The 26,192-nt window shown below is 41.3% G+C and overlaps 2 protein-coding genes across 2 annotated transcripts in view; both read right to left on the bottom strand.

Annotated features, from left to right (window-relative positions):
• Positions 1-22,087, bottom strand: part of LOC108098445 (chaoptin) — a 39,756-nt gene extending 17,669 nt beyond the window's left edge. Inside the window, 1 exon segment of the mRNA XM_017201348.2 lies at positions 21,633-22,087. The gene's annotated coding sequence lies outside the window, so the exon portion shown is untranslated.
• Positions 22,088-23,293: 1,206 nt separating this feature from the next.
• On the bottom strand, positions 23,294-23,827 carry LOC108098437. Its single transcript, XM_017201328.2, has 3 exons — positions 23,740-23,827; positions 23,512-23,673; positions 23,294-23,452 (listed from the first exon to the last, which is right to left on the bottom strand). Exons 1-3 carry the CDS (start codon positions 23,765-23,767, stop codon positions 23,397-23,399), a joined length of 246 nt encoding a protein of 81 aa, XP_017056817.1. The 5' UTR covers positions 23,768-23,827; the 3' UTR covers positions 23,294-23,396.
• Positions 23,828-26,192: the final 2,365 nt, after the last annotated feature.

The following is a 26,192-nucleotide window of genomic DNA, read 5'->3' as shown; positions in this document are numbered from 1 at the left end:
CGTTAGCCCACACGCGTTGTAGTCGCACAGTGATGCAAAAAAATATATATACAAAATATTAAAATATATATAAACATTTGGTATCAGGTATTAAAAACAACCTGTTTTAATGAGACACATCAGATTAAAATTGAAGCATGTATATTTCGTATTCAGGGGACTATCTTCTATTTTGGCTTAGATAGATCAAACAAGTAAAAATTACATTTTAAGCCCTCTTGTACCCCCACACAGGATATAACTCCATTACTAGAATCGTGTGAATTCTTCAATTTCTCTCATTACGCCTACGGGTAAAAACAATTAACTTGATTTAATTGTTTTCGTTATACTTTTGAACCAATGTTGATATTTTGGCTTAAGCGAACACCCTTCGCTCCGCCGCCAACACGCCACAACGACAACGGAGGAAGTTTTCGACTAAAAGCCTGCGACAACTCATGCAAATGAGCCGCAGTCGTGTGACACAGTACCTCCAAAAACCCACACCCCCTCCCCCTCCCCCCTCTCATCCATTGCCATGCAATCTTTCATACACATGGAAATGCCTAGCCCTAAAAAGAAAAAAGTGCACCGTGAAAAAAGTTTCAAAACTAAATAAGAACATATATAAATATATAAAAGCCTTTATTAAATTCTGTTTAGATCGATTTTGGTTAAAAGAAAGTATTATCTGTTCCTAAGCAGTATCTATAAATATTTTAAATAAATAAAATGTATTCCTTTTTATAAAGCTGAACTATGACCTTCTAAACCCATTTTTCTCTCTACTTGGATGAAAGCTGGAAGAAAGTGCGCAACCACAACACGTAGAGGCCTCAACAGCCGCAGAGAAGTCGCATATAAAACATGTTTCATGTACGCTAGATGTGTGATGTTTATTTGACACGCCAAAGTATATAATAACAAATAAAAACTTTCGGCTCCGCCATGGAGCCCTACCACACCAGACGACGGCGACAAGGACGAGTACGGGCCATTAGCACGATTGTTGAGCTTTAAGACTCCCGACGGTTTACCTTGAGTGTGCCGGAGTGTGGGTACCTGCGCACATTACGACCAGCCATAAAACTAGGGCCAACGAAAAGCGAAAAAAAAAATGGTAGAGAGCCCTAGCAGACTGGCACTCAATCCCGTTTCCATTCGCCTAAGTCTGTAAGTTATTTCCAGTCAGCTCAAAGCTTCGGATAAGTCATATATATATTTTATACGTTATGATATATGGCCAGAAAGTATTTTATGTGCGAGGTCTAGATAGCACAAATTATACGGCTTAAGCTTCAGATTAACTCCAAAGGAAGAATACCAAATCAAAAGCAGAAGAGAAATCATAGTTCTATTAAATTTGCAAAAGATGAGAAGGACTTCCAAAAATAAAACTCCATATTCATGCATAAGTTTTTTACAGTAAGCACCTAATTCAACGAACCATGTGAACGTAATATCATATGTACATTGCGTTGGCAGCAAAAGTAATTTTGTGAGGAACTACCCTTAGATCTCTTTGATGGTAAAATTAGATAAATATGCAATTTGGAAGCTAAGACATCAGCCCATCTATCTTCAGCCTCAATTTAATAAATATATTCTGATTTAATAAATCTAATCTTGTCAGGCAAATCGCCAACTGTTTACTTAATCTTCCGACTGTCATTTGCCATATGCACTTAACATTAAATTCCGACCCGGCAGCAGGAGAAAACCAATCAGAAAAGCTTCAGTTTGCCGCCCGGCAATTTTGCTGATTGTTTTTCATTACTCTGATGGTGACAAATCGAAGTCTTTTTCCCTCGCTTGGACCATGTAAAACAAATGATACATCACACAGTTGAGTGCGTATATGTAAGTAGTATCAACCTTTATGCACCTTCCCCTCAAACACACTTACACCCACACACACACACATACAGTATATCAGATAGGGACAAAGTCGAAGTCAGGATGTTGGACGACGGGCGGCAGAATAAAAACGAAAAAGATAAATATGTCGTAAAAGTTTTTTATTTGCGTTTTATTTTTGTATTTTTTGTGTTTTTTTTTTTTTTTTTTGATACAGAAAATGACTAACTTGTTGGCTGACAGACAAGCAGCAAACAGGCATCGCTTTGGGCCAAGAACAACTGGGGTCAAAAGCAGGGGGAAGGGGAGGTGGGTGGTGGTGGTGGGGGGTAGAGTCGACAGTCGAGAACGGCGTCTGTCACGCACACACGCCCCCTTCTGCCCAAGTTGGACGCAGCAGATGCGGGCGTTGCTTCCATCTGACCCTCAACCTTGTCGGACAAAACTTTTTTAAAACAAGCCAACAAAATGTTGGTCAGCAAGTGTGCGGAAAGTTGGTTGATATGTGAATGCTCTTACAAAAATTTAGAATGTTAAAGAAGCGTTAATGAAAAGTTGAACAAAAGGAATTGATTTATGTATTTTGATTACTTTTAATAATTATATACATATACTGTTGTTTAATAATATTATTTTGCTTTATTTGTTCTCATTTATAGTTTATCTATTATTTTCTCTTATATCCGCAAGCAGTTTACATCTCATTAATCATTCATGCGATAACTTTTTAAAGTACACGATACCCTTTTCCGCACTTAAGGTGAATGCCAAAGAGCAAACTACACAACAAAGTGTCAATCCTCCACAACCACGCCCGTTATCACTGAGGAATCCTTTGCTGCCACCATCTTGCTTTGAGGAGCAGGACGAATGCCACGAAAAGGTCAACAACAAGAGGCAGGCTGCCAGGCGGGCGGGCAGACCGCAAGTTTTTATTACGCATATAATGCCAGCGATTTGCCCAAGGAGAGTCGAGTTGGAGGGGGAAAGGAAGAGAGGGGGGTGGTGGGTTGTGAGCGGGGGTGGGGGGAGTGGGAGTGGCTTACTGAGTTGGCTCACAGAGGTCTGCATCATTTTTATACTTTTAATTTTTTATGCCGGTGACACAGTGACATGAAATGTCAACGAGCTGCAAAACAAACAGCAGCAAAAGCAAAAGAAACAGCAGCAATAGCGGCAGGAAGAAAGTCCTGGACAAGGACCAGGATAAATATGATGAGCGTCCGTTGGGAATGATGTCCTGCTAGTTGGCGCAAACGCTGACGTCGACGTCGACGTTGAGGTCGACGCAGGCAGCGCATCGCAGCGCAGCATGAAAAATGCTGAAAAACGTAGCATACATTTGGGAGTCGTTGGCGCGCAGTTTCTCCGCTCGTTTCGCTCGCTCTATCTCTGTCGAGAATTTGCGAGTTTGTGCGATAATAACATATGTAAGTTGCCTCCCCGCACACACACAGGGCATGCATATGTGAGCATGTCGGTTTTAAACTCAGCCCCATAAGCTGCTCCCATTTATGTTGCTGCCGCTGCCGCTTCTGCTACTGCTGTTGTAGGAGGCCAAAGCTTTTTCGCCTCTCCCCAAAAAAAAAACATGAAACCCAAAAAAAAAAAAAAAAAGGAAATGATTTTAAAGCCGTCGCTCAGACTGGGATCAGAACTTTAAATGAACTTAACAAACTGTAGAGCGTGTATTTAACGCAGCCGAACATGAAAAAGGTTCTTGGCTGTTGGGTGTGCTTTTACGTGCCAGTAGGTGTGCCCTTTTGTATATGCAAGCGTGCGACTTATGTATTATATCCTCAAGATACATTACAGTTAATCGGCGTCAAGTCAATTAAGGATACGGTAAAGTTTGGCCCGTCCCTTTTTGGCACGAGTGCTTCAGGAATATGGATGGGTTATAACGACCTTACAGGGGATTTTCATTTTGTTCAGAAACTGTTGATCCTTTAAGGAATTTATGCTCCAGATTTTACTGCTAAATTTGGAGGTAACATATTTCTAGCACAAATGTATCTCGTTTATCTCTATTTGCGTTCTCCAAGGAACGACTCCATCTTTTTGATTCTTTAGCAGTCATATCTTTCCTTCTAAACGAATATTCTTTCACCAATTTTTCACGATGTAGCCATCCATTCAACCGGTTTGAATTTGCTGGCAAACGTCTGAGGCCATTCTTGGCCATATCTCACACCTTGACAGATGCAAACCGATCCATCTTCGGCATTCGGCCAGCACATATGCAATGGGTTTTATGAAACCATTAGCAGAACGGCACAAACTTTAAGATACATTCATCTTGCGAGGCGTTTTAAAAAGAAACTTAGACTCAAACTGGTTTGGCTCGGCACCGATTGCTTGGCCATATAAATCACACCCCGGCACATCGACACACACACACACACACATACATAGTCTGTATATATATCAGACTTTCACAGTTTAGTCAGTTCATTCAAGTGTCGTTTATCGCTTTTGCTATTTTGGCAGCGCCTTCCGTGAAACTGCTTTTGGTCATAAATATGCCAATTTGGCAGAGAGACCCTTACCCTCCTCCTTCCCCTCCTTAACAAGGTGATTTCCCGGGCACTCGAGGTATCCCGAAAAAGGCAGTCAGTCAGTCAACCAGAGTCAGTCAGAACAATAAAAATGAAATTTATTACTCAAAGTTTATGGCATAGCAATAAATGTATCTTTTCTGCTGAGTATCCCGGTATCTGTATCCATAAATATGCACCCATTCGCACCTAAGTGCGGCATGCAGGGGTGCCACATGTGGCGCCCAGACCACCCACGAAATTATTATCCTTCCCTCAACCCACCACCACCACCACCACCTCATCCCTCCCCCTGTTGTAGCCAGAGAAAGCACAACCCTTGATTCAAATCCCATAAAGTTGTCGAGTGGCTGTTGCCGTGATAGTTGCTACTGCTGGCCATTTTATGTTGGTCGGAGCTGTTCGGCAATTGCCGCATCATTAATCTTACTCACGGAAACGGCGCTTAGGTCAAAGTTTTGAGTTTGGGTAATTTATCTTCGACTTGCCGCAATTATGTGCCAGACGTAGTTGGCTGGGGAGCGTTGAAGCGCCACAGCGGTGGAATGGCAAAAAAAAAAAAAACTAGACATTTCTGCACCGTATGCTGACACCTTTGTTAATTCCAGTCCCGCTGGCAATCACCGACGCACCTGAACTTGAAACCCGGGATGCCAGGGGGCTTAATCTACTGCGGGAGAACCGCTTGCGAAAGGGTTGCTCTAATAATTCTTTGCCTAAATAATTTAGCAGCAATTTCGCGCCCGCGGCACTAAAATTAAATTGAAGTGTTTACGGAAAACACATGAATTGCTTATGAACGCCAAGCGTCAAACTATCCAAGGACGCAGGACGCAGGAGAGGTGTTCCAAAGGGGCGGGACTCGTTGCCACGGGCGTGTCATGTTGTGCGGTGGGCGTGGTCGGTGCTTCGATGTGTGGCGACGCTTTGGATATTCGTATTCCATGCTTATCAAGCAAATGACAGTGCACAATGGAAGCAGAAAGTTGAGGCCGACAAACGAGTGATGACCAAGCAACCCTATCGTATATGCACAGTGGCCTCGGTCAACACTAATAATATTTACTTTATTAATATTAGTTTCCTTTAAAACTTAGGAAGCCAATCAAATTGGTAATCAACTTCTGTAAAAAAATAAATCTTTGGCCGTGAAAAGATAAGCTAAATAATTTTACATAAATTAGTATAGCAAACCAAAAGCTTTGTAAAATAGCATGAATTATAAACAACACAACGAAATGAACAATGTCAATATGGAAATTTCAACTTTTTAATTTTATTTTAATTTTGAACTTATTCAAAGTGAGCTTTATCTTAAGGTACTAATTATTTAAAGTTCTTAAATCCAATGACTTGCGCAAAAAAAAACTCAGAGATTATGATGAACTCGCAAAATGTTGCCTGCGCGAATAATAAGTGAAATGGGCAGCCCTTAACTCATAATTTCCTTCCCCAAAACAAACACTATTAGCCAACATTTCTCAGGATAAATGAGAGTGTTCTTAAAGGGTCTTGCTGCCAAGGCTTTATTCCCTCTTTTGGGCCACTGTTTCGCAGTGTTGTTGCTGTTGCTGTTGTTGTTATTCTCGGGGCACACAGCCGCACAATTAATTGCGTAAACAAAACGCGACGGACGGGCGGGCATGAGCATTGAATTATTCAAATCATCTATAATTACAGCTGGCAACTCGCTCGATTGCCGGCTCCCCTCGCACTCCCCTCTGCCACGCCGCCCACTTGGCCCACTCGACCCAACGCATTTATCAATTAAATGCGAACGCAGCAGCAAATCCAGCAATTGCAACAATAATAGCACCAACAGCCCAACGTTCAACAGAAATGGCAGCAGCAATGAGGACATTGCTGGGCCAGCAATTAAATTATTAAAAGTTTGTCATAAATAAAGTGAGGCACTTGACAATTATTAAAATGAATTACAAGCGAATTGAAGAGGAGAAAGGAATGATTGTGGGGGGGTAGCCTAAATGATTGGCCCCAGGATCGATGGGGGCCCAAAAACGATTGACTAAGGGAAAAGGCAAAACGATATATACGAGTTTTTAAATTTATGCGCTGCTTTTATGGCTTCGTTCTGTGCATGTGTGCGAATATCGAGCTCTGGGTTTATGAAATGCCAAGCGGCTGTTTTCATTCTTATTTTTTCAACTGTTTAATCTCAATTACCAGCGAGAAATATGCAATAAATCTGTTATTGTTTGCTTTTATAACCGATATACAGGGTATATTGAGCTGCTTTGGGGGGCGCCAGCTTAATAGAGAAAAAAACTGGTAAAAGGTGAAAAACAATAAATAGCAATTTCATACCGAAAAGCCTATTTATCTTTGGGTGAAATGACAATCAAAAAGCATTTTACCATTTCCATTTAGTATGCATAACTGGGCTTAAAAAAAGTCACAGTCATTTTAATATTTTAATAGAGTATATTGCAGTTAAATGAAGTTTAAATTCTTTTAAAATTTTATTGACATGGTTTTTGCTACTTAGCAATCAATTAAAGCTGGTGAAAGCTATAAGTATTTTCTTTATGAGAAATTTTCTTTAAGTTTTTAAAAGGGTATACACAGATCGATCATTTGGGCCTGATTCAAAGCTTGTTGCTGCATGTGTCATGGTGTGTCAGAGGCGTTTTATGCCATTCTCTCAAGTGCCCCCGACACAGTTGTTGCAAATGGCGGGTGTACCGCCATTCTTCTGCTCTCGATTTGCCACCTTACCCAAACTCCGCATCCTCATCCGCATCCCGCTAACGCTTTTTATTTTTTGTTTCATGTATGAAGCAATAAAAACACAAATAATGGCGGCAGTTGGATAAAAAAAAATAAAAGGGAAGAAAGGAGGAAATGTGTGCAGGGGACTGTGAGGCAACATACGCAATTTGTGCTGCGTTTGGGGATTGTTGCTGGATTGTTACATTTCTGTTTTCGGATTGTTGTTGTGTTTGGTTTATGCGCTCTTTTTGTGCTTTGGTTTTGCCCTCTTTTTATGTGCTTGTTTGTTAGGCTGAATTTAAGCCTTTAAGCACATAATTTCAATTGCTGTACATAACACAAAACGGATTAATTTTGATTTTGACGTATGATTTGTGTGTGTTCGTGTGTGTTTTTGAGCGCGTGGCTTTCAAAATCTGTGCGTTTGAGTGCAAATTACCCGAAGCCATGAATGCCTTACGCAGATTTTTCAAATGCTCAGTCTTTGGCAATCAAAATGCAAACGGAAACTGGCAGGAAAATTCAGAACCAGAAAAGTGCTCAAACGCATCTCCACAACTCAAAGGATTAGTGAAAGCTTAGCCCTAAATTTTCGATTCACAATTTGAGAGGTAAAATGTTGCCCGAAGTAAAATATGTGTTCATGTGAAAGTAAAACGAGGTCATGCCATTTTTTTTTAAAAAACGTTTCCCTTCTGCCTGGAAAAAGAACGAATTGCTCGGCTTAGCATTTAGTTGAATTTTTAGTAGACTTATATTGCATTGCTAAAATTCAGTTTAAGTCAAGGTTCCAAACCATTTCAGCTTTAATAAATTAATCATGAAATATATTTACCTTCGTCATAAACTAAAAATACATAAATAACAAAATGTATCTCTTTCTGATTTTGCAAAGCGCAAACAAAACAGAGCTTAATTTGACTTAATTAATTACAGTTAATGAAAGGGCTGAGAAAATCATAAGTCAACCGTATATTTATCTGCGGTTTGTATTGCTCCTTGAAGTCTCATCCACTTCAACCGCAAAATAAACTTTTACTTTTCTATTTATATAAATATATATAGCTACAGCGCAAGAAATCAGGTTGGCGACATTTCGCTCACTGAATGGCTTCATTAGGAAATTAAGGCGACATAGACTGAAAAACATGGAGAAGAGAAAATGAGAGGGAAAATGTTGTGCGTCCCAGTTGAAATTTATGAATTTGTGGCATGATTCAAGCTAATCACGTTGCTGCCATTACCCAAAATTATTTCACATATAAACCAGCGAACGGGAAAGAAGGGAAAAACATTATTTAAATATCTTAATGCGTTAAATTTACGAGTCCCGGCCATGTGAATGGCCCCGCATAAACTACACGGTGTGTGTGTAGATTCACGAGGCTCGGGCGAAATATTCAAATTCGGTCAGGTGTATAATTAAATTGGAAATTGTGAGCGCACGCACAGGCGAAATACTTGGGATTTGGAATATTTAAACGACTTGGCCCATCGTCGCCTTATTATGCCGGCCACTTGACCGCCACTTAGGAGTTGCCTAAAAGGTCAAAGCATAAAGTTTTCCCTGGAAAACCGTATACAATTGGCAAGGGAACGCAGGCTTAGCTCATCAGGCTGAAAAGCAATACATTAACCCATTCATTAAGAATTTAAGCTATAAACTTGCCCTTAATTACATTTTAATAGCTAAAAATATCATCGAATACTATCTGCTTCTCTATAAAACTATCGCTATGAAAGTTGATTACCAATTATATCTATAATGTAAATTCAGTTCTAACACTTTATGTAATTTTTGCCACCTTCTGGTTATTTCAACTTCCCATTGTTCATTTATTCTTGACCAATTTGACGTCCAGCCGCCAACATCCCGATGAAATGTGTGCCAATGACTCCTTGGGGCTCGGAACCCAAGGGATATTCCCAGGTGTGAGTGCGTCGTTATAAACCTAATGAATTCATTAAAGTTGCAGGATACGATGAATGTAAGCTCATCAGCGGAAGCCTTGAGAGAGTTTCGTGGAAACGGAAATTGTAGCAACTTTCAGAGAGGGATGTAATATCGATTATCCTAATCTCTGCCAGTAAAGTTTCGGTTTATAAATAAATTAGGTAACCATTGTAACAAAGTTGCTTGTATAATGATTTGAATATTATCTTTAAATACTTCGTGAATAGAAGCGAATTTTATTATTATTTATTATCTTTTAAGGGAAAAGTGTTTATATTTTCCCAAACAGCTCTTTACTTTGTAGTAAAGCAATTGACCATGTACTTAATTTAGGAGGAGTCCAGCTTTTGTATCCCCATATGCAAGTGAGTGCGTCACGTTGCGAGGCGCTTTTCTCATTAAATGCGAAAATTTAATTGCCAGGACTAAGACACGTGGCGTATAATTAATGACGTGAGTCAGAGAGAGACTCGCAGCTCTGCTAAAGACGACTGAGAGGACGAACTCAAACCGAACATCAACTGAATAAGTCATAAGGTTTTGGCTTTTCAATGGGGCGCCACAGGAAACGGGAACGAACGAAGAGGGCCGGCAACATCCGTAGGACACAAATAAGCCATATCATTCGCATTTCGTGTATTGACTGGCAGTTAACATGGCTTGGCAAAAAGTTTGCAACGACTTGTGCAATTGTCCTCCATGCATACCGAAATCCCCTTCCCCCTTCTCACCCGTCCGAAGTACAATTGCAACTGTCATACGCACGCATTCCCCAAGCGGCAGGGGCAAGTTGTTGGCAGAAATTGAGGTGGAGAGTCCTCTCTTCGCCACACACACATACGTGTATACTATATATGTGTGTCCGCATATACTATATGTATGTATTTGGCAACAATTTATAAGGGCAATACGTGCAGGGCATATGCCCGAGTTAGGTTAGACTTCCTGTCGAGGACAACTATGCGAGGTCCACGCGTGTGCATACCAATGTCCCGACCAACAACCCAAGGCGAACGTCGGAAGGATCGGAGTCCTCCTCCATTTCGAGGCACTGCAATCGGAGCAATCGCAGCAAACATTTCAGGAACGAGCAGCCAGAGGAGGGCAGCAACTGAAAAGCGGAGGAACTGAGTGGCAACGGCTAGCTTCGGGCCAGAAACTAAAAACCCCAAGAGTTTCTATACACTGTATTTAGAAAATATGCTTAGAAGGTAAGTCAAAGTTACTTAAATCGATTTAATTTTAATTAAAACAAGCTGAAAGACTTATGCCATATAATAGGTTTAATTTATGTAACTATTCTATAATCCTTTTTGAGGGGCTATTTAATCACTTGTAAGTTGTTTTGTTTGTTTATAAACAAATTTAAGGTATGGGAAAAGCATTTACGTTGAATAAGAAGGGCAGAGGCAATTCCCCGCATTGCAATCCATGCTCAAAATTAGAATCACATTTTCTAAACAGAAATCCTATACTAAGCCCAGTATGAATGGAAAAGGGTATCGAAAAGGAAGCGGAAGTTACGACTGAAAGTTATGCCGGAGGTGGTCCCTGAATTCAACTTGGAGTTTTTGAAATTGCTCGCACTGCGCCGTCATGTCTTTTGCCCTTCTAGCCCCCTTCGCCCCCTCTCTTCACCGTATTACCAATTCGATAATAAATATTACAAGCTAGACAACAAAAGAAGAAGAAAAAGCATATATATATATATGTATATGTATATGTCTGCGTATTGAAAACGAATTCAACAAGAAAACGAGAAAGTTGCTTGCACAAAACGAGCGAAAAACAAATTAAATTCGGTTTGTCGTTCCCATTTTTTTTTCCCACTCCAAGTTTTCCCTCTGCAGCACAAATTTTTTTTAGCAATTACGTGGCGGTGGGTGGGAAACGGGGGGAGGGGAGAAGAGTGGAAGGAGGAGTGGGTGAAGGCTGCACGAAGTCAACGATTTGCATAAGTTGGGCGTGGCATTGCTGGGGCGTTGTCGCATTGATTACAAGCGTGAAAATGAATTTCGATTATGCGATGAAGGCAAGGACGAGAGGGTTCGTTGACAATGTTTTCGTTGCTTTTTGCCCAGGACTCATTGTCAGTCGGATGGCGCCGCTAGGTATGCTATGATTTCTGCACAGCGATTGGTCGCTGCTGATCAGGTTAAATTCGCTTCGCTAGCCGGCGCCACATGTATGTAATTTGCGCAATGCATACGGAAATGTAATCAAAGGCAATGCTGAAATCTAGCACACACAATTTTCCCTTCGATAAATATCTGAGAGGCCAGAAAAAGCGAGTGCATACTATATGTGATTACGCTTCGGGTGCCAAGGCCATTGATCAAATTTGATTCGTTTATTTAGCCAATTTATTGCCGACTAAGAAAATATGTGTGCATGCATGAACATTTTATTGATTTATCAGCAAGAAATACTATTTGAAAAATTCGAATTCCAGCGGTTTTTCACATTTACTCTCAAAGGATAAACAACAAAAAGCAACATATTTTCTATTTGATTTAATAATTATTTCATTAAGCTCTGTGTCCTAAAACAATGAAAAAGAGGAATTTTGTTTGCTTGTGACAAATTGTTATTGCTTGCAAAAACTCAATTATTATTTTAAGCTTTAACAAATTCTTTCTTTCGTTGTCAAATTTTTTCTTAAGATTGAACATGTGAAATATTATTTGTTAAGAAAGTTAATTCATTATTTAAAGCCCTTTAAAAACTTTCATATTTTATTGTACAAAAAAAGTAATTTTTTATCTCCCGTCATTGCTAAATCCACTTATGGTTTCACGTTTTACCGTATTATTTATTTTTTGATCTATTCTTTTTGGGGCTGATTTCGCAGTCGTCTTGAAAAATGTACTTTTTATGCTTCATTACGTGGCGTCTTCCTGTTGTCACTTTTTCTTTACATTTCGTTTAACATTTGTCACTTTTATAGCCGCATGTGTGTGAGTGTGAGTCTGTCAGTCCGACTGAGTGTGTGTGTGTGTGAAAATGCCTCGCAGCTGCCCATCTTCATTTTGGTATGTTTTTCCTTTCTTTTTCCTTTCCCTCCTTTTTTTTACGCCGATGTGTCGCTCTAGTTGTTGCTGCTACTGCTGATATTGTTGCTGTCGTTTCATCAACAGCTGCTGCTGTTGCACAGTTAAAAAAATTCTTAAAAAAGGTATAATTTGAATAAAACAAGCTTAAAAAACATCACCTTTTTCTGGAAAATGTAAACTTTTAGTTTCAGACAACACCTTTTTCAACTTGATATGAGAATGGGGGTCAGGATGAAAATATTTATAGACAAGTTTGAAATTCATGTGGCCTGGATTTTTTTGGTTTTTTTTTTTCCCCGGTGTGGGACTAGCAGAGAGAATCCCCAAACACTTTGGCCCAGCCTCTTTACAACTTGATTTAAGGTTCAGTGGATATGGCGCCATGTCGACTTGCCTCTCGCTTCCACTTGTTAGTGAACCACTCCCACTTGGCAGGACTCCCATATCCCGTCTCGCATCTTTCCACATTCTGGTTTTCTCATGTGTTTGTCTCCTGACAAATGTCATGTTCAAATTGCAGACTGAACTTTTGACTTTTGACAACGACACAGAATCAACGACGCGATTCCTTGATAGATATGAAGTGGATTTTCAAGGAGTCAAGGTCGAGCATAAATGAAGAAAAGCAATAAAGGCATGAACGTGAACAACAGACTTATCTTAATTTCGAGAACTGATTTCTCTTGATCAATTGTTTGTGAAACATTTGATTTATGTATTGTAGTTTCCTTAGAGGCATATTGAAATTGGAGATAATTATAAAATGTTTCTCAATTGCCTCAATGTTATTGAAATTGCAATTATTGCTGACCGAATCGTTGCATTGAATTAATAGTTCAGATTTGATTATTAATCGGGCTATTTATGATAAATATAATTAATTGGATGTTGGTGTCCATTTTAATACAATTTTAACACAACTCATAGATGTGCTATATAAGCTATATAATCTTATTAATTTACTATCTCATAGGGAATAATACATTCAGCAAACTTTAAGATTAATTTTGCCCGTTGCTCTTCTAATTGCTTGGTCGTTCTGGCGGTAATAAGACATTCGCCTTGTCCATTTACGTGTCACACTTGGACCATTTGTTTCGATAAATACATTGATCTATCACCGGATGTTTCATGGGCGAAGCCATCGACATTAGGGCTCAATCACATTAGCGTGTTAAACTACTTAACATGGTGAAAGACAGACGTAACCTGTTTTCTGCCGCAGGAAGATTGTATGTGCATAAAGTCCGAACGCCGAACAACTGAAGGGGCGTGCCACATTACAACTGATTGAATTAATCAGCCTCATTATTTTGCCCTACTTGGGGATTTAATGCATTTGCAGGGCATGTTTCAATTAGGCCACATCCAAGGACTTTGACTCGCAGCTACATAAATTCTCCAACCGTATCGAATGGTATTGAATTGAATGGCACGGCCTCGAATGGAATGTTTAATGCATATGTATAAAGAAAGGAGCTTCAAGCTTGAATACGGGAATTTATGTGGCTACGTGCGGGGCATTTGCCAGTTGAGAAAAGAGATGTCTCACCTCCCATTTGCTTTGCGGACTTCCCCAGAAGCTGAAACTCCACCCGAGCGGAGGCATATTTAATGACACCAGGACCGACTACTCCATAGGCCATTATTGGAATTGGTTCGCCGCAACAAAGGACGAAGGTAAACAAAGCTAACTAGCAAACAAGCGTGTAAACAAAGTTAACAAAATATTATACCTTTTTCACAATGCACATATCAACGTACAATGCTCTCAAATATACATATAATTTTTTGGGTAAACAGCTTGAAGTATGGATACAACCGCATTTGTTGGTAGTTTAATCAAAAAGTTTTCAATTCTCTCGTATCAATCAATATTCTCGTATGAATCACCGAGGATTACAATTCGAACGATGATGATTTCGCAATCAATGTCCCAAAAGTGCCGAAGCCCCGACAGGTGACAAGCTTACACGAAGGAGGACCCAAAGAACCCACATCCTTGCACGGGCTTCTACAAGATACTTTGCACAATGAGGAAGACAACAGAAGAAGATATATTACGTACACCCAGCCATCCTCACTTATCCCACACAACAACACACACACGAATATTGTATTATTTTCAATAAGCAGGCGACATATTGATAACAAAGCTTTGAAATATACACAAACTCCCCTGCCCCTTCAACACCCGCTGCCCCGATCCTTGATTTCAATGGCTGGAAAATATTGAATATGTCCCTGCCACCGCCCCCACCATCTGCCCCTTTGTCCCGCCCACACAAAAGGAGATGACAGGACGAGGTAGCATCGAAGCGCAAAGCATTTTGTGCCAAAAAAAGGAGAAAGGAGAAATATTGTATGGTCATGTCATTGTATGGGTTATAAATGTATGCAGCGGGCGGGGGATTAGAATACAGCTGGAAGTTGGGTTTCTATTATATTTTACCCACTCTAAGGCGGAGATGATGCCAGAATGATGATACTACGGAGCGCAATGACAGAAGAACCGCAAAACCAACAGAGTCGGAATGAAAGTCAGAAGAATGGGGAAAGCATTTAAAAATGGCAGACAGCAGTAGATGCAAATGAGAATCGGTTGCAGGCTGCCTGCCTGCTACTGCTGCTGCTGCAACTACTGCTTTCCACACTCGAAAGTTAACATACACACACACACACACATACATATCGCAATCCCCGCAGGACCAAACTCACTCCCACTCAGAATCAGTCAATCACTCCTGCTTCGATTACGGCAGAAGCAGCATCAGAAGCAGAAGGAGTGACATTTTTAGTTGCAGCAACAGCAGAAAAAAAACCCGCAAAATGAATGAAAAGCTAAGATGGGTGGGGGGGGGAAATCCCCAGCTACACCACCTCCTTTTTTTCTCATTGGGGGCCAGCACTCCCCTTTTTTTTTGAGCAGCGTCTGCTGCTGTCACATAATCCCCTTTTTCAATAAGATTTAAATTTGCATTTGACACATATTGGACGAGGACAGCCAAGCCAAAGACGAGGGCACCGACGAACAGCCCAATCCTGGCCAACAAACGAAACGAAGCGATGGTGCTGACAACACCTCACTGCGAATAGGAAACTATATGCATATATCTGCACATAAATATTTCCTCAAGTACCTGTGTGCGAAAAGATTGACACGGCCGAGATAACATGACCCATAAATGTTTGTCCCCCCGAATTGTTTGAGAAGCAACAATTCAATTCCGTGTTTCTGGGACCTTGTATTTTATGAATTTCGAATAGATTTTCTGACATTTTAATAACTCCAGTGGAGAAATGCTCAAAAAAGCACGATAAAACATACTTTTTGGGTTCTCCTATTAGATTATATTGTACATAAACTTATAAATACTATCCAGTTGAACAATCTCTAAATAATTTATGTCAAGAACTCATAATAAAATAAGTACCATTTATATTCCTTTCCACAGGCTCTACTTGCGCTACTATCATATTATTGCGCAATATTAATGGCTTATTGATTCGAATCATATTTGTAGATAATAAATTGAGCCGTTGTTAAGCGTGTATGAAATACGAGTATGCATTCCAAACTGTTTTCAATTGCCACACAAATATTGACTGCTTTTGCTGGCAAGCTCTAAGCAGATCTTAAATATGCCGCTCTTTTCAGCCATCAGCCACCAGCCCCTCCCCTTTTCCCCCACCGCCCACTTAACCAACTGCATTAGCATAGACTCCACAACAGAACATATATTTACCTGGGCGCATGCATAACAGAGGAGAATGCAGTGGCATTGCCAAGAAGGGCATGGGCGGGTTTTCAAGGGGGGGGGGGGGGCGGTGCACTCACTATACGTTTTTCGTGGGGACAGGTGACAGCTGCGGGGGAGGCGGAAAAAAAAGGGGACGTCAGAGGTTGAAATAGTGCAAAAGGTAGTTTACAATAGAGGAAACTGCGCGTCATTAGCATAGCTAAGGGAATTGTTTTAGGTGGTTTCAGTTCGTTTGGTGGGCTGGTTCGGCTGGATTGCACGGTTTAGACTCGCCAAACGTAGGGGTGTGGCATTTGCGAGGGGGGACGTTGGCCAACATGGCTGACATGTTATGTGATTTGATTTGGATTCCCTTACTCATCCCCTCCCTCCCCCTCCTTGCTATACCTTTGCCGCATACCATTTCTGTGCCCGGTCTGTGGCAATTGGGGGTAAGTACGTTTTGGTTTGGAAACCTCATTAGTTTGACATTCCAATATGTCAGATTGCGGCTACTAGTGGCAACTGCGGCAAAACCAATAAAAGGGAGCCAGCGAAAGTCGAGAATTGATAGGATCAAAGCAAGCAATGGATGTAACTGGGAAATCAATTATCAACATTTTATCTCTATTGTTACATAAGTGCTGGCAATTGTTGCTGATTACCTCGTGTAATTTAGAACTTTTTTTGTGCGAAAAAATAGCTAGAGATAAGGGGTAAATAAATCGGATTTAATTTCTGGCACCTAAGGGTTTTTTAAACTAAAATTTATATATAGATATTTTATATTTTACTAACATGTTGACCATTGTGAGCGTTTAAAACCGAAAATCTCATTCAACTCATTCACTCTCAAAGGACTCCCATTAGTATCAATTACCCTGGCGGCACACAACTCTCTCGTCGGACTAATAATGCATAATATGGTATTATCATCCTCCATTTACGCTCTATCTAATTGCATCTCATCTAGCATTTCAATTCCCGTTGCCGTTCGCTGTCAATAAGCTGCCAGTTTCTCAATGGCCAGACAACCCAACCAGTTAGCCAGCGAACGAACCATCCAACCCACTTGCTCCTTCCTTCCGACATATGCTCATCCATTTATCATAGTCGCCATAGCGATTGTGTCGAATGGATACCCTTTGGGGCTGGGCGGGTATCGTCCTCAGCTCGCTTCATTAAAAAGTAAGCCCTTTTAAATTGGCCCCCTTCCCCTTGCGTTCGTTTTAGCCAGCTCGAAGCCATTCCGCTTTCTATCCGGCCAACAACCAATTGACATTCATAGAAAGCAACGGGACTGCGTTCTTTTCTCCGTTCTCCGTTCTCCGGTCTTCTCTCCTCCACTAGTTTCCCCACCGTATTCAATTTTTTTTTTTTTGGATCCTTCTCAAATCGTTTTGGCCTGTTCATCTTTTTCCCAACTGCGTGTGAGTCTGTGTTTGTGTCTGTGTCTGTGTGTGTTTGCCTTTCAATTTGCTGACTGCTGCGTGTGTGCCCAGTTAGAGAAACATAATCGGGCAATACTTTTCCAGCTATTTGCGTGGCAAATATTTTTGCGGAGCCCGGAGAAAAACCAACGAGCCCATCGAAGCGAAGCCAGCAACAAAATTGTCAAAGGGTTAGCATTTTCCCTGGGCTGCTTTTGGCCAGGTTGTGCGTCCCGCTTTCAGTTTAGAATACTGATTCTGTTTCTGGTTCTGGTGGCAGCATCAGTAGCAGTGTCTCTGGCTTTGGGCCTGTTTGTCATCAGCTCCATATCTGCCGGCCAATTTACATTTACGAGCCGGCAGCAGCGACAGCAGCCGGGCAGCCGTCAAATATGTTAAATAACGAACTATTTTGCATTTTTATTTTATTTTTTTCCACCGCCCGTCTCTTCTTCTCTGCTCATATTGAAAATGGGAGGGAAAATGGGGCAAGGGGTCTTCAATCCGGTGTTGGGCTTCGGTTTCTCTTTTTTGTTTTTTTTTTTTTTTTTTTTTTTGGGGGAAATGCCTTGAACGCCGAGAATTTGTGTGCGGCTTTCAATGAGGAATGTGTGTGAGCCTCTCCGTCTGTTTCTGCTTTTGTGTCTGCCTTTGGTATCCTCCTCCCCCTTCTGTTTACACAACCATGTCAATTTAAATCTATGTCAAAACACACGACTTAGTTGAGGTTTATTTATGTCGGTCTGTCCCCACCTCCCTCCCCTTCCCTTCCCTCCAATCCCTCGTCCTTCCTTGGCAATTCAATAAAAAAAAAACACAAAAAATGGAAGCGGTTTTTTCCACCTTTTTTATTTGCATTTCCGAGTCACGTAAATGGATCTTCGGCACTATCTGGATAATATTCGATTTCCACGCGCTCCCCTTTTCAATGCCCTTTGTGCCGATGCCTTTTAAATTGGTTTGGCTGACAACGCCTCGCTCAATAAATATCTAATTTCCGTCCTATGTGTTCATACATTGTGTACGAATTAAAGTGGAAAATGCTCACTTTTTCTTTCTCCTTTTTAGTGAACCTGAAAGTGGGGGCGTGGCAAGGATTAAGCCCATCAAGCGTATGATTAGCGTCAATCAGTGGAATTGTGGACGTTTAATTAAAAATCAATCAGTTGCTGTGACATAAAACCGGAATGGTTCGATAAACAGTTTATGTAGCCAAGGTTCAGGTTCCAAAGCTAAAACGGGATTATAGCGTGAATGAAATACCATATTCCCCCGGAAAAAAGTGGGAGTGGCCACGGAGGCGATACATTGAAAATTTTGTAGTGGACATCAATCATTTTGTTGCACGGCCTGGCCAAAGTTTCGTGTTAATCAGGAAAACACCCATAGCATGATAGATTGACTCTCTATTTTGTGTGACTAAGGTTATGTCCTAGTAATTAGGGTCTGGGCGAACGTGAACTGGAAATTATAGACGTCAGGAATCGGTCAATGGAACGTGAACTTTATTGGTTTTAATGCGTCAGTGGATAATTTTTGAAAATAATTTGTCTTTTACTCTGTTTGTGTTTGTTTGTTTTTTTTATGATAATTAAAAGAAGTTAATAACGAATTATCCACAGTGAAATCAATATTAAAATCAAAATAAATAACACAATTTTTATATAGCTTCAAGTGGCGGCTTGCAAAATTTGATTTATTAAGCTCATTACATTTTATTGAAGAAAATCGATCAGAAAGTCCATTAGTCAATCAGAAATCAGAAAGCCCGAAGGCTAGCAAATAATTTAATCGACAGCATGATATGTATATTATTGTTCTCTGAACCGGTCTCATAATGAGTTGATTATAAACCGGAGGAAACTTTCTGTGAAGGCACGACCCCGGTCAAGGTAAATTAACTTCGAGTGTGAAGTGAGGGTAGAGTGGACCCTGTTTATGATTGCTTTCACGCCTGTCTGGTCATTAACCTAGGAACAACTTTGCCCCAAAAAAACATTTGCGTTCTCCGCATCTTTCCATTTTGTCTACTTTTTTTTTTTTCATTTTTATTAGTCCACAAATAAAACTTTTTTTGTTTGTCTATTCGTGATGAGGGTCGGACAGAGGGGTTGGTGGCGGAAGGGGGGAGGGGACAGAGGTCCTAAAGCATAAACAGATCAATAAAAGAAGACGAAGAGGCAAAGCCACAAAACTACGAAAGGAATCCGGCAAAAGGAGCCTAAGAAACAACAGCGGCAACTGGCGCAGTTCCCATGCAAATTTCACCAGACAAACTACACCCCCTCGGAGACTCCATTGGATCCATAGATTCCAAGGAACCCCTTGTAGTCCCCAAACCCTTCGTTCAAAGCCCAGAGGCACCTCGAGGACGACACTCTCCACGCCATTAACTGTTGCCCGTCTCTATTTGTTTGTACAAATAATGTGTAAGCAGGCATATTTTTGTCAACGAGGCTAATTTCTGTCACAGATTTACGTGACAATGGCCCGGGCAAGAAGCTAAGGCCCAGAAACGCTTCGAAAGCCAAAGAAATCCCCAACAACACGCATACACGGAATAAAAACACAACAATTACAAAACAGGTTCCATCAAAAGAAGGCAATGGGAATGGGAATGGGACTGGGCTTTTTGGCTAGTGGGTGGCGGTGAAGGTGGCTTTTGGGCCAAGTCTGCCAGTTTTTGGTCGAAATATTTTCGTTTCTTCTGCTGTCAGAGAGGTTCGTAGTCGTCGTCGTCGTCGTCGTCGTTTTGCGGGCAGTCCGTAAAAGCCATAAAAAGAAATATACCGGCAGCGGGCAAAAAAGAGGCCCAAAACAAAACTGAGCCGTGAAGAGCCAGCCAGCGTCAAAAAAAAAAAAACAGAAAAAAACTGGGTTAGCTCGGGTACTCCACTCCCCCAACATCATCTCCCCTGTCATTGTTGTTTCTCGTCGTTGTTTCTTTTTTTAGCACCTATGCACTGTTTTTGCTCTTTCTGAACGATGCGCCCTGCTCCTGTCCGTCTTGGTTATTGTTGTCCAAGGAACTCAATGTGTGACACATATGCAGTTGCCACAGTCGCAGTTTCCCCCCCCCCATGCCACCCACTACTCATCCTGCCGCAGCACTCGTTCCCCAGATTTTTCTGGCCCGCTCCACTTTTTGGAGCCAGCGTCTTGAGACCACAGAAATCGGATTTCTAGAGAGTGCTTTATGGGTAAAATTTTGATATCTTTAAAAAATAATAAAATAATAAAAATGTTTTCCAACGAGCAGCCTTTCAAATTTAAAGAACATTATTTTAACAGCATTGTTTTTGTTGTTTAAAGAAATTTTAAAGTAGAACGCACCAAATAATCATAACTAATAAATAAATATTTAACTTTTTAGTGTCATAAAAGATTAAAAAATTTTTTTTGATGACCATTAATTATAATTTGTTGTACCATAAATCATTAACTCAAATCATTTTATCTTTAAAGCAAAATAACAAAAAGTTCAGTTAATCAAAGTATTTTGGCTTTTTCAGTTGAAAAGCGTGAAAATGTAAGTTGAAAACCCAACAATGATAATTATTTGATTAAGCAGACATAATCTAAATAAGCACTTTAATGCGTTCCAAGGATTTTTTATAGGAGAGCTGCTAAAATATTCACAGCTTTCAAGAATCCCAATAATAATATCCTGGCAAGACAACAGAGCAAAGCTGTTTTGCCTGGCAAATGAAAACCGAAACCGAAATCCATTCGGATTCCATGCTATACTGCTGAAATCGAATTTTCACCCAAGTCCTTGTTGGGCAATGCAAATAGCCAGTGACAATCTCTGGATGCCTCCACTGATCTGTGGAAATGCCAGTAAAGCAGCAGCAGAACGATGCACTGACCACCTATCAGAATCGTTGATGGACGCTGATATGTTTGCCACATTTAATTGGGAGTGTGGGTGGTTGGGTGGTCAGTACTCTTCAACCCACTCCCTGCTGATCCAGTACCACCACCACCCCCCGCCGAGGTTGTTTATTGGCTGACAAGTGCTGCACATCCGGGCTGCGTTTGCGGAAATGAGCAAATGACTAATGACTGACCAGGGCGAAGGCACCCGAGGCGGCAAATGACCCTTGCCCCCCAATTCCAGCTGCTCACTCTGTTGCTGTTGCCATTGCCGTTTCTGTTTTCTGTTTTCAGCTTTCTGTTTCTTGTTTACTGTGCGCTTCAATTAAAGCATCTTGCAGGAAATTGAACTTTTAGTCAAGTGGCCAACGACGAGTGGGCGGCTGATGGGTGATGGGATGGCTGATGCCTCCAGTTTGAGACGTCGACCGCCTCATCAATCTGTTACGTACTTGACTTGTGGGTGGTGCCGGATTGCTGGATGCTGGTGGCTGATGGCTAGTGGTGTCTGGAGGCTTCGTGGGTCGGCGACGGCTGTTCAGGGCTCAAGAATCGTATCCGTATCCAGTTGTTGCATGTGCCCCGGTTACTTTCCTCCGTTTGCTTGCCTTTCTTGCCACTTGAGTTTGATTACTGATCACTTCACTTCATGCAATCACCACCGCTTGATTACTTCTTACTTTTCGATATGCACTGAAATCTGCAACTAGCGAATATAATATTTTTTTGTGTTGGTGGCCCCGAAAGCCTATCCATTTGTGGTCACCATTACGCGATTGCCCAAATTGCTGGCCGGCTAAGTACGAGATGTTGCCGCTATCCGGCCGCGCACCACCAGCAACATCGATACGGCGGATAATGCCACACGACCAGGGGCGATGTACTACTATCTATCTGCGATGCTCACGCGCCAAATAACCAACGTGCACTGGCACATCCGTGCCACATTATGCGCATTTTATGGCACGTTGGCGCGACCTCGACACTCGCTTCGTTTTAGATCACACGAAGTGTTCGGCGGCGGCGGCGGCACGCGAGCAACATGCAACACGGAAATTGTTGTCCTAGGCGCAACAGAGCCCAAAGCCTCCTCCAAGTACCCGAAGCCACATGGAACGACCCGTGTCGTGGCACTAATCGCTTGCGAGAGTCGCCAAACCCGAGCTCCACCGATTGCCAGAGCATCTGAGCATGCGTCTTGCGTGATTTCGAATTAATTTGCCACCTGGCAATGCCATGGGTCTTCGGGCGGAGTATTCAAAGAAATTCTAGACTGGACAGGACAGTGATTTGATGGCGGCAAAGACGAAGATGGATGCGCATTATGGAGAGAGAGGGGCCAAGGGTGCCGAACCGGCCGGATTCAAGTTCGGGTTGCCCTTTGACCGCAAAATACCGGCTGCCAGCTAATAAACTCCAGTAGCAACCAAATTTGTTCTTCGAATTTATTGTGGAGCATTCTTGCGTTGCTGCTTTTCGGACCCCAAAAACTAAGACTGATAAATGGCCACGCACACTGGCAATTTGCAAGTTGCTGGCCGTTTAGAGCACTCAGCTAACCCCAAAAGTTTTATATGCCTCATCTCGGCTCGTTGCGGCCCGGTTCGGGTCCCCTTTTTTGCCGGCTCCTCGTCTTGGTTGTTTTTAATACACAATATTAGCCGGTAGTGATGTTTCAATTAATTTTTAAGGTGCACCACCCCCCACCACTCCACCATCCCATCGCTCGACTTGAAAACCGAAAGCCGAGGAGGCGAGAGATGGCTAAAGATATAGATGGAAGCTTTAAGATGCAGAACGAGGGGAACGAGAAGGCAGAACCGCATGCTAAGATATGATGGCAGATGCCAAGCAGGATGAATAAATGGCTCGGATGCAAAGTTTAAATTTTTCATCGTTGGGTGGCTCGGTTCGCTTCGGTTGGACTGGCTCTTTGGGGGTTTGCTTGGCAGTTCTAAATCTTCCTCATCTTTGTCTTCTTGCGGTTTTCATTGGTCAAACTAGGGAGCAATTGGATTTTGAGCAGTGCCAGTAGATTATTGCATTTCTAAGTAGTTTTACTTTGGTCAAGACAACCTTATAAACACATAAATGAATTAATGTTTTTGAAAACTTTTTAGGTTTCTCAATTTTTTGTCTTTATTATTCTAGCTTTTAATCCAGTGTAAATTCGTTAAGGATTGTCATGAAAAGAATTTTCAAATCATTTCCTACAGCTATTTACACAAAGTTACGCCTTCCTCGCAAAATCCCGATTCGGTTTTTTTGAATGCTACGAATGAATATAGGTAAAGTATTGGGGATTGTAAAAAAATATTTATGAAAACTTACGGGGAAGCTTTGCCTTCTGTCGTCGGCACTTTTCGTTCTCCAGTGCACAAGTACTTGTTCCCTCGTAGTAACATTTTCCATCGTAGTTGCAAGTGGGCAATATACATGGCCCGCAAGGCTTGTTGCAATTTTGGCCATAGCCAAAATCGATCAACATAAAGACTAATTGACGGATATAAAATATTAGTACTTAATATATATAGAAAGAGTCATATAACAATTGCTTACCCAAAACAATAGTAATATATAAATTCATTGCAAGACCTTTTACTCAAAACTAAAGCCTTATAAGAACCAACAATGTGGAATGAAAAAAGCCACTGGATAAGGTTCATGCATTTCAAAGGCATATCGATTTAATTAGTCATACCAGAAATGCTTGCATAAGCTTTTCAATTTACTAGAAAATGGTTATGGTAATGGAATTTAAACCGTATCGGCTAATCCCAAAGAAATACATTTACAAGTGTCTTTCGCGGAGCTCAAAGTTCGACGCGCTGTACATTTAACAAACAATTTTCAGTCAATTGTGTCGGAACATTCCCCATTTCGATTCAATACCTACTGCAGTTCAGTTCCGAGTTCTGCTGGATTCTGCTCATCCCCATCCCCATCCCCTTCCCCAGCCCCATTTCCATCCTGATCCCCAAACCTCCTTCATCTTGTTCTTGTTGTGGTTTAATGGATTTGCAGTTTGCAGTTCCTTAACAATTCCATGTTATTCTCGCTTTTTTGCGTTTCCTTTCTCGCGCTTGCCCTTTTCGTGTTGGAGTTGAATTCTCGCAATCTCCCCCTTCTATTTTTGTTGTATTTGGTTCCGTTTCTTTTTTCTGCTTCAATTTTTGTAGTATTTTTTGTAATTTCGTTGTATTTTTTGTATTTTGGTAATTGCTTGCCATTGTTGGTGGCACTGCAGCGATTGCAGGGCGAACTTTCCCCAGCGGAGTTCGCAATTGTTGAGCATTGTGCGACTAAAGTAAACTCTTTAAATATCCCCCCTGGTTGAGAAGTATTTTCCGATCTCTGCCACCGCTCGGCAGTTATCAATCGAAGACAAATCAAGGAAAAGTTTCTCCTCTGCGTTGGGGGCTAAATCTGTGCCTTCAAATTAACTCGCACCCAACACGTATCTAATTTCATTTTCACTACATGTGTGGCACATAAAAAACTAATTCAAAGCGCTCAATATAATTTATATCCTATCTGGACAACAAACAAACAAAGGGACACGAGAAGAACGAGCGGGAAAGGACGAAAGGAAACGCCAGGGGACCTGAGACCTGGGAAACAGGGACCAAGGACCTTCGACCAGGACGAAAACGAGGACCAACGATGCTCAATCGCACACAGCAATCAGCCCAAAAAGGCAAGCGAAATTTTTTGTAATTTTTATGACCCCAAAAGACGCATCAATTCCGAAGGGCAGATCTCCGAACAAAGGACCCCAATACACACCCAATAAGAGAGGGCGGCCAAAGCAAACTTATTTAAAGATGTAAGCGCAATAAAATAAAATAATAAAAATACAACTTTTCACCCATCCTGAGCAGCTCACCCAAGCGTTTTGGGGAGCGGGGGAAGTCCCTATCCTCCTCCGACTATAAACTGTTCCAAGTTATCTAAAGTGTTAAATCACCTGATGCCGTCAGCATGAAATTTACGCACATAAATCTTTTGGGGCAAGCCCAAGTCCGAAACTGAGAATGGGCCCGCAAAAAAACATAAAGCAAACATAAGCAGGACCCTTTAACCGAAGAAAAAACAGGACACGAACAACAACTCAAAAAGCTAGAACAGCGAGGGTCGTTAGGTGGATAAGTAGAAAAAAAACAATCAAATTAAAGGGTCTTAGATTTTGAGAACATAATAAGTGTTCTTTAACTTACTAATCGTATTCATTAAACTTTTGTAATTAACCAAATGATTTAATAAGATGTAAGAAAAAGGAATAAAAATATTGAAAACAAAATACTTGAAAATTTGGTTTACTATTCTTAATTTGTTGCCTTAAAATGTGTTGTAAAAGTAAACAAGTCTAGAATTAATAAAAGAAGGGCCCTTTTGTTTAATATTGGTTGGAAAAGACTTTTGAGTTCGGAAAATTTCCCTGTGTTGATCTTTTCCTAAACTATTTATATTGCTATATCACAAAGTTCTTGACCGCATCTCCGTCTGTAGTTGTTTATAAAGGTTGCCCAGGCAGGCCGTTGACAGTCTAAGGCCCCAGACTGTGAACCATCCATCCCCCGGCCTTTTTTACCCATTCCTGCCCCAAATCATCTGAACCATCTTCCCCCGTGGAGCTGAACAAAACGTGTGCGAGTGCGAAAGGCTCGACCCCTGAGTTAGTTTGTGTATATTTTATGGCTTTATAAAAACGCCTGACCTGTCGACGTTGAGCGGGGTCACCGATGAGATGCACGGGTTCGACAAGTCTAGATTTTGTTGGGGGCTACTATCATATGCTCATTGATTGATACGGGTGATTGGAATCTAAGGGAAGTCTGAATTCTTCTCGGTTTAACAGAAAGTTGCGATCTGTGAGGAAGTTATTTAAATTCTTCTGTGCCATTCCTTTGTTTTCACAATTGTTAGCGATGATGTTACCCAAAGCATCTTGTGATGTTTTTAACGACAAAAGCGTTAAACGTTCGCCCCTGCTACAGTGGCAGGTGTAGCAG

This window comes from Drosophila ficusphila, unplaced genomic scaffold, assembly GCF_018152265.1.
Source record: "Drosophila ficusphila isolate 14025-0441.05 unplaced genomic scaffold, ASM1815226v1 contig_436, whole genome shotgun sequence".
NCBI classification, from domain to species: Eukaryota; Metazoa; Arthropoda; class Insecta; order Diptera; family Drosophilidae; genus Drosophila; species Drosophila ficusphila.
The sequence above is the reverse complement of the archived record's forward strand: the minus strand, read 5'-3'. Positions and strand labels throughout refer to the sequence as shown.